The 9,416-nt window shown below is 40.7% G+C and overlaps 1 protein-coding gene across 2 annotated transcripts in view; it reads right to left on the bottom strand.

Moving 5' to 3' along the window:
* Positions 1–1,458: 1,458 nt before the first annotated feature.
* CMYA5 (cardiomyopathy associated 5) overlaps positions 1,459–9,416 on the bottom strand; it is a 50,255-nt gene continuing 42,297 nt past the window's right edge. For both annotated transcript variants that reach the window (XM_051788092.1, XM_051788093.1), the window contains 4 exons: positions 4,952–5,085; positions 4,067–4,166; positions 2,921–3,097; positions 1,459–2,045 (listed from right to left, as the gene is read on the bottom strand). In XM_051788092.1, coding sequence (XP_051644052.1) covers positions 1,793–2,045; positions 2,921–3,097; positions 4,067–4,166; positions 4,952–5,085 — 664 coding nt within the window. In that variant the 3' untranslated portion in view covers positions 1,459–1,792. The remainder of the gene's footprint in view (positions 2,046–2,920; positions 3,098–4,066; positions 4,167–4,951; positions 5,086–9,416) is intronic.

Here is a 9,416-nt window from a genome sequence, read left to right as displayed (position 1 = left end):
GCCTCTTAGTTTATCACCATCTGCTCTGTGTGAGTTTCCAGCCTACCTTCTGTTGCCTTCTCCTCCTCAGCCTTCATAGTAATGCTACCCCCAACACTCTTTCTGTATTTCTCTCTCAATTAATCCTGGACGTTTTCTCACCATCCTCCACACCTCTACAAAACACTCACTTGAGCCAACAGGGCACAATCCTACTTTTTCACTCCCCACTCTCTCCAGCAGGAACTCAGAACTGGCACCCTTTAATTGAAATGCCAGAAAAAGCTCTGGCTTAAAATAAATGGTCACAGGATCTTCTTTATATTGACTTAACCAAGTCAACAGCAAGCCTGAGCCTGCTATGACAGTGTGGACTGTGGCTCCCCTAGGACACCAAGCCTACAGCAGGCTGGAGCAGCAAACACGTGCCCTGATAGTGTTAAATCATACATAAACCAGCAGAAACAAGCACCTTTTCTGACAATAAAGAGCAGAAGCTTCATTTCAACTTATTTAGCTTCTCTTTTCAGACACAAACTCTCTCTATTAGACTCCTGAAATCTGTTTTACTTCAGGGAGTTCAGCTGAGCTCAGAAACGAGTCTGGCAGCACAACCCCCTGAGGCAGAAATCTCCAAAGCAGGCACAGCACAAAAAGCATTGCCTGCCTGTTTAAGATTAATTTCCCCTCAACACTCACTGGAGTTCACCACCACCGGCATTTGTGCCTTCAGCCCTTGGGACAGGCGGGAAGACAGCCATAATACTGATGTGTGAAATGTTTGGAAAAATGGTTCAAAAAAGCCAACGGGCAAAATCAGCATCCTATTACTTTGCTAATATCAACCAGTTTTAGCCTGCCTGTTTTGATGGCCCTGAAACACTGCACCTCACTGTCATGATGCTAGTGCTAGTGCAGATAACAAGAGAGAGCAGGGTAGATGCAGAAAAAGGTACACAAGCCTGAAATTAGGAGCATCATTTTTGTAAGAGCAAAGGTAAAAAGTAGTGTTGGAAAAATGGTGATCCAGAAGGTCCTGAATAGAAACATTCTTTCACCATCAAAACCACTTAACCAACAAACTGAGGATGAAAACCAGAAGGGAAGACTTTTACTGCTACTATCAATTTTCCTCGTACAGGTGTTCCATGAGTAGCTATTCACAGGCACAGATATTTACTGACACTGTCAGGTAGATGTTAGTCTGCTATGAGCAGCTTAGGTGGGTGTGCTATACTCAAACTTTACATGGCTGATATGAAGACTAGCTTGGGACTCACTCATTTTGCAAACATGCGGACTTCTAAGTCTCCAAGTTTTCTTGATTTATGCCTTTAAAGAGTTGGCAGACAATAACACAAGATATGTTAACCTGCAGAATGTTTTAGTTGTTGAAGTTTTTACACATTTTCTAAGCACATCATCTTGGATTCAAGCTCTGACTGTCCTGGCAAATGATGAAATGATGACTTTCACATATTGCAGTGAGAAATGCATTTATTTCATACACAGGTTCATAATTAACTTTAAAAAGACAGCTAGCACTATCATATCTAACAAAACTTCTTTATCCCCTTAGAAGTACTGCTGTGTGTATCACTGGGTGCATCTCCATCTGAAGAAGCTGATTTTCTTTCCAGGCTCTGAGTGATTACATGTCTGAGCACTAGCTACAATTACTGATGATATGAGGGAGAGCCATGCACACAGTGTTCATCAGTGAAGACTAGACATCCCTTCCTGACACCCCTCTTCCCCTCTCTATCCTCTGATGCTATAATTGTCAATTTTACGGAAAGTGTGAAGAAGGATATCAGCTGTGCTTCACGAACTCTGGCAGCTCCATCCCTGTGCACAGGGTAAGCACTCCTGCCTTCTCCAGGGCAAAGGCTGGGTGAGCAGCATCGGTGAATTTGTGCCTCATGCCGAACAGCACAAGTCCTCTCTCTGCATTGAAGAACAACAGTCTCCCACTACTGTAATCCAACAGGATGCCAATCTTGGCCAGGTGTTCTGTCACATGGACATCACTCATCACACCAGTGTGAAGAAATCTGTAAAGAAAGCTGTGGGAAAATGGAAACCAGAACACAGTAAAGCCTCCTCATGACAATTTACCAGAAATAACCTGTGGTTTAATTCCAATCTATTAACAGGCGGCTGCAAACATCAGATTACCACATGGCAACAGCATTTGCTCAGTATTTAGGCAAAGCAAATGTGGCATCCCTTCAAAGCCCTGCCTGGCATGCTGATGAGCCTTTTCACTTCGCATCTCTGGACTCTTGGAATAAAAGCATCTTGGATGTTTCATTTAGCTAGTTGTGTTCATACATCCGTATGATTTCATACTGAAAAAAGCACACTTGTTTAGATCAAGATCACCTTTACATCGTTAGCAGGGTAATACCTTACAAACCTTCAAGCAGCTTGGCACTGGCCTGCTACCACAGACTATTCCAGCACCCTGCAGCCCTGCCGCAGGTGATAGGCAGGTGAGTGCCTATCACTGTGAAGGACAAGGCAGGAGAAAGCATTCTCTATTGAGGCTTGACATCTCTTGCAGAAGGAAAGAGATTATAAAAAGACTGCCTTTTTGGAAATAAATACACTTGCTGGGGTTTAGTGAGTCAGTTCAGGATATGAGCCTGGAATGACAAAGCAGCAGCAAACTAGTTCTTTTCACTGGTTGAGTGAATAAAGGGTGATAAACTCTCTGTTTGAGATTAATTTTATTTTTAAGGTGCTTTTCTACGGAGGTATATTTAAAGTATTTGTTAAGGAGGTCTAAAGACCTTTTGTAGTTGTTCTTTTCTTATTATTCAAATTTGCATAAAGAAAGTAAAAGAATTTTTTCTGCTCTTATGATTCTTGAAGAGGTCCAGCTTTTTTTCATGAGGGACAAGTAGCTTCCCAAGCAGCTAGACTGACTTTTCTTTACCTGGTTTGTGTAGGACAGCACCGCATGCACCAGGAGGTATCACTCAGCCCCAGGACACTGCTCTCTGTTATTGACTCATAGCAAATCCCAATCCTGTAGCTTCTGCAGGCAGAGACAACAATTTCCCAGTAATGACATCCTTGAGCAGGCAGCAGTTCACCCAGGACTGAAGGAAACCTGTTTGTGAAAGAAACATGCAGTAAAATGTGTGTGGTGGTAGATGAACCATATTGTGATATTTCTTTCAGTCACATCATGAAGCATCATCTAAAATTACTAATGAATTGCACTCTGCTGTTCCAACTGCAGAGTTTTATCAAAGATTTAAATGTTTTCACTGAGTCTTTCATCTTTGCACTGAGATGGCCTCATCTAAAAGATATCAGATTTTGAAGGCTTGTTCAAACTAGAAAGCATAGTTGTTGGAGTAGTCATAGTGACAAACATCTTGTGTACATTCAGTTGTAACAGTAAAATATATGCTTAAACCACTAAATCCTCATCACCTTTCAAGAAGCCATATCAGTATGCCACAACTTTTACAGGCAGACCTGTGCTTATGACAGGACTGATGTCAATATGTCAAAAAATCCCGCGGTTCACAATGTATACAGCTAGCCTGGTACAGCCATGCTAAACATATCCCAAAAGCACTTCCTAGTTCCCTGAAGCCACAAATACTTTGGAAAACATTACCAATAATGCCCTCAGGAGAGGAGCAAAGTATGCAAGATGGATTACTTCTATCCACAATATATTAAAAAATAAGCCCACAAATCTGATCTTTTCAGGGCAGCAAAAAATTGCTTTGAGACTGAAGTGCTCTGATGGATTAAGCAGTGACCATGGGCTGAAGCAAATCGAGCAGTGCCAGAGATACCACTGCCTTAGACTTCCTGGCCATACCAGAGTGTGGCACTGAACTCTTCCCAGCACCTACATCAATGCTACCACTGTCTTTATTGAAATGTTGCAATGTTTGAAAGGGGGAGAGGGTAGTTCGCACGAAGTCCAGGGGCTGCATGACAGTGATTCAGTTCTTCTACACAACTGGTATCATGTGAAAGCTGCCTATAGGCAGAAATAAAAGTGAGGGATCTATCCTAAACCTCACAGAGTAGTCACACTCATTATGCTGCTGCTTACCCAGTGAGTTTAGTTTTCTCAGGAAGGTGGATCACCGTTGCATTGGAGGAGATTTGCAAAGCGGGATGGGCTGTGTCACTCAGGAGGCGAAATCGAGTTCCTGGTACAATTGATGACAACGAAACACTATATATGAGAAGCTGGCTACTTTAACATGAGACAAATCATAAAATGTTAAACAACAATAACTGCTACCTTAGCTGGACATGGTTGTGTCTGCTGGCAGGTAGGAGTGACAGAAAATTGGGTGCAAATGCAAGGAATCTTCCAATCTCTGCCCAATTGGGACAGAAGTCTAACATTCAGAAATGCAGCTAGGTGATAAAGAGGTCTTCAGTATTTAAAAAGGTTGAATAATTTTCAATAATTTGTTTTTTCAAAATAGCAAATTTTAATTTTGAAGCTGATTTGGAAGAACAATATATTATTTATCTGGGAATCTTAGAGTTTAAATCATCTATTACATTTTAAGACTGCTTTGCATACTTCCTCATCACTGAAACTCAAAGTCCATAAGGTTTTAACTGTGAGAGTGGTTTTTTTAATGTCATTGGAACTTTTATGTGAATGTGTTCTGTCAGACTCATGACACGAGATTGCCTGAAAAATATTTAATCACTTCATATCTGACAGAATTCAATATTTTTCTTTCTGAGGTCACACTAGCTTTACATTGACATAAATATATAAACTTCAAGTGAAGTAGTCCTGATTATGCTAATTTTAAGCAGAAAAAAACTGATATATATTTGAGTTATTGAAATAAAAAATTCAATAACTTGTTCACTCCCAAATTGGGAACTTCAGATATGATTTTCAAAGAAAAATGTTTGACTGCTTTGCCCCTCCATCCCATTGTTTTGACATCAGGAAATTATGATCTACCTTTAGTTGAGATGAGAGCTGCTTCACTTTGTTCACTTGTCCCGAATGAGTTGACAGCCCTCAAGTAGAAGAAATAGTTCACATTGGGCTCCAGGGGTACTTTCAGTTCAGGTTTCTTTATACCAGCAAAAGATCTGCAAATTTTGAACATACATGAAAAGGTATGCACTTACCCAAACTAGGAAAGATTGATATAAGCAAACAGCTAAGCTTCCTAACAGTATTGTTGACTACTGAAACATCAGGCACCACACAGAAACTCCAAATCAGAAAAGTGAACACTGTTTTTTCAAACAACTGGGTTATGTAGGATCTTCAATGTGTAACTTGAGGGATTGTTCTCACTTTGTTTGACAAATTTTCAGGCCCTTTCTGTACCACCTTCCAACTCAGTGCAATCATCTGGTGTAATGATCACTTTATGTTTGTTTGGCAGCATAATCATCACATAAATTTCAAGCAGCACAGAGTCAAATCCTCATCTGCCTCTTGTGAAAAGTCTGCTTTACAAAATGAAGAACTTTCTGAAGAAAAAACCCACTCTTTAATTAACTCAGTTGCATGACAATGAATGCACTTGTGTTTTTACTGTCTGGGCATACGCTGCAAGTCCAAAAGAATGGCTACCCTTATCTGAGGCCACAGAGAGATCATGTATGTCATTATAGAATTATCATAAAATAGTGATTCACTTTCTTATTATGAACTCCTTGCTCACAAATCCTTCACCAGCTAAGTCTGGGCACTGTCTCCCTCATGCTGCTGTGCACTCAACTGGGCAGTTTTGTAGAAGGCAGGAGCAGAGGAGTTGCCTTCGTACAGCACCCAGCTTTGACTAAGTCTCCCCATCGTGGTGCCTCAAAAGCTCCAGACCTCACATCCTAAACCACTGGTGTCTTCACATATTACTGGAAAATGAAAGTCAGTACCCACTCAATCTGCTTCACAGGTGCTTTGAAGTACCAGTGAAAGGATTTTGGATGGCTAGAAAGATGCCAATTATATTTTCTGTTTTGTCAGGAATATGAAAGATTGGCTTAACAAATTCTCATGCACTGGATCTTAATTTTCCTCATTTTTGTCTCATATGGTAAGAGCCAAGTCAGACAGTATATATGCACTGCATTGTATGCCTGCAGGTAAAGACCGTGTATAAAGTACCTAATTTCCTCCAAAAATGCTTTTAGAAATTTTCAAGGCAAGTATTTACATTCACAAACTGGAGACCTGCCTTTGGAGAGTGTGCAAGGCACTTTCCCTTCCACGTTAGCTTTGAGAGTGGAGCCCACGATGGTCTGCCCCCCGCAGACAATGCCTCCGTGAGAAGCTGGATTAAACAAATTACCTTTCCCAGCGCAAATTTTTGTGACCCCAGAAGAGGTAAGGCAGGCGAGTCATCAGTCAGACCGAATCGTTGCTATTCATTTGGAATTGCTGTTTTTCCCCACATATCCCACCAGAGGGCAGTACAAACTGAAGTATAATCAGTGCTCAGCCTTTGGGATTTTTCATATGCCTGCTTCTGCTGCATTTGTCACCTCAATGTAAAATCTCGCAGCTGTTAACGCACCAATTTCCTGCTAACACCACACAGATCTCTTTCTAGGAGGATGACATATTGGGAAAAGTCTGGTGCATCATACTTATTAGTCTGTAACAGGTATTTTACACTGTCAATCGTCACTAAAAGTGGTTGAAAGCATCGAAAAAAGCACTGGGTGCTCCTGTGATATATTCTTTCAAATTAAAAGAATTCCAGGGCTTTCAGGGCTCCTGTATGATCAGCACAGGACTATGTTACCTTTGGGGAAAGTGTTATATTAACGCTGGAACTGAGGCAGTAAAGAGAAGTGGTTGCAAACATGGTAGAAATTGCATGGTTCGCTTCACACTCGTGACTCTCTAAAGCCCTGACCACAGGAGCACTTCAGCAAGGCACTGGGAGTCCAGCAGACTGGTAGGTTCTTACTAGAAGGTTTAGGGAAGAGATGTAACCTGATAAATTGCCTGATGAGGAACCTGAGCTCTTTAGACTTGAAAGAGGAAAAAGGCTCATCTGATTATAGACGGTAAGAGAAAAAGGGAAGATGAGTTGAAGAATAAGATGGGAACTGAGAAGAGAGGCAAACACGAAATAAGTGAGAGAAAAGAAAAACAGGATAGAACAGAAGTAGGGGAAAAGAAATAGGCGCCTAAGCTTTGAAGAAATTTGCCCGCACTTCATAGGCAAGACTCACCCAATCCTTAAAAGGACCATAGTGACATCTTTGATGTGAATCTGAAGGACAAACCACCAGAAAGGAGTCTTGAGCAAATACTTACAAGTGAGATGAAGGGATGACACACTAAGCTATTCCTCGAAAGCTGTTTGTGGCAATATGTAGTACAGTCAGTAATGCCCTGTAAATGGCTCCTTCTTCTGTCTTCTAAAAAATGACGTGTAAGTCAGTATCCTTCCAAAGAAACTAGATCTTTTTCATTACGTGCTATTTATCTGATGATTAATTAACAAAATGCAAAATTCTAAATTCAACTAGACAGTTATGTTCTTGTGTAAAGAATAGACATGGGGTATTCATATTCTGGAACTGGATCCCAGAGACTTGGTATTTAGAGAACATTTTGGATCCAACCACTTGACGAATAGGGTCAACCATCAAAGTTCAGACTTGGGTCTCTTACAAATATGAAATTATTCAAAGAGGACTTTGAATTCTTGTTTACATTAGAGACCAATAGAAGGCCTCTTTTCGTTTGTAATAATGACTGAGACAGAAAAATCATGACTTTAAGCAGATCTGGTCTGTAAAACAGTGATCAGATTTTCAAATAGCATTCTCTGCTTGGTAATCTATTTCAGCAAGCTTTAAGCTGCCTAAGAATAAGAGCTCATCAATTTTTGCTACGATTAAGGCTTAGAAACAGTCCTGCTGCTGTCAAATAATGAAACAGAACATGCTGACAAAAAGGAATTTCTTTTGATACGTTCTGAGCCAGGTCCAAGCTCAAAGAAGCTGCATGCAAAGAAGAAATAGGTCTTGCTACCTATTGCCTCGTCTAGAGTAGGGAATTGGAGGAGTGAATACTGAGGGCTCCCCAGCAATCACTGTAGTTTGTCATGCTTCGGGTTAACCCTGAAAAAAAAAAAAGGATGAGGAGAGGGTATGATTAGTGGTTAGCTTACAGCATCCAGGTTATGTGTAGGAGAAGGTGAGGGAAAATGCATCCTGGCAGTGTTGGTGGAAGCCTGTTTCATTTCTGAGTAATTCTAACAAACACTGTAGCTAGACCTTACTCAAGCTCACCTTAAGCACTAAACTGTAATTTTGAAAGAAAAAGAAATCCACCTACAACATTTCTAATGTCAGCTATTTTCTACTTAATCTACACCTGCCCACTTTATAGAAGATTGGAAATGCAATAATGTTATTATCAAACCATGAGGCATCCTGGCCTTTAGATTATATGTTATCTTATTTGCACTGTCCTCTCAGTTTCTCACTACAAAAAATAGTGCAGACAAATTGAAGAAAAATTTGAAGTCATATATTTTATATATCTCCTCTCAATCCCTCTCATTATAAGAGGAATCTTTAAATCTGAAAATACAATCTCCAAATTTCAGGTATGTGCTATTCAAAGCAGAACAAAAATTGCATGTTTCTTCACCTCTTAATTGCTATAGTAGCAGGTGTCTGTTAAATCTGTGATTTCCCTGATTTTAGAGAAATCTGACGCTGTGTTTTGATGTACATTTCTCTCATCAGTATCCTCATTTATTTCAAGGAAACAACATATAGGGGGATTTTTTTGCATGAACCCAGCAAACTATAAGCCTTGTAGGGATTCACAACACCCTCTGTGCTGTAATTGTCATTTCCACCACCAAGATCCTACTGAAACAATACCTCCAGAGCTGTGCTGGTACCACTGAGGTGGAACTAGAGCTGAAAGTATGCAAGTTTCTCAAGATACATGTAGAAGCAAAGAACAGGGGTGTACCATGAGTGGAAAAAAAGTTCTTGAATTTAAAAATGATGAGCAAATAGCCCTGAGTTGGCTCCCAGCTGTTCCACATGCTTCCTCTCCCCTCCTCTGTTCCAGCTCTGGCTGTTTTGGGTTTAGGTCATGAAAACACCACCTGGCAACGGTACTTGCTGCTATCTGTGATGGCAGAGCCAGGGGAAAGAAAGATTCTGTATTTCCCGTACCCTGTTTTCTGAGCTAGCAGGACAATCATGGGGGCAATGCAAGAGGAGGGAGGCTTGTTCCTCTTGTTCCAACATTAGACCTGCTCCACGAGGAGACTGAAATTTTCAGTTGCTAGAAATGCCAGTCTTGCATTATTGGAGAGGAAGACACTCAGGTACTTCCACTTCTACAAGCCCACCATATACTGCACTAATTTCTGCCTCCCTGAGTCTTACAGATTTTTCATGATATGATACAAGCTTTCCATCTGAAC

This window comes from Manacus candei, unplaced genomic scaffold (genome assembly GCF_025592945.1).
Source record: "Manacus candei isolate 608988 ecotype Guabito, Panama unplaced genomic scaffold, ASM2559294v1 h1tg000024l, whole genome shotgun sequence".
Taxonomy (NCBI): domain Eukaryota; kingdom Metazoa; phylum Chordata; class Aves; order Passeriformes; family Pipridae; genus Manacus; species Manacus candei.
Note: the sequence above shows the minus strand (reverse complement) of the source record. Positions and strands in the feature narration are given on the sequence as shown.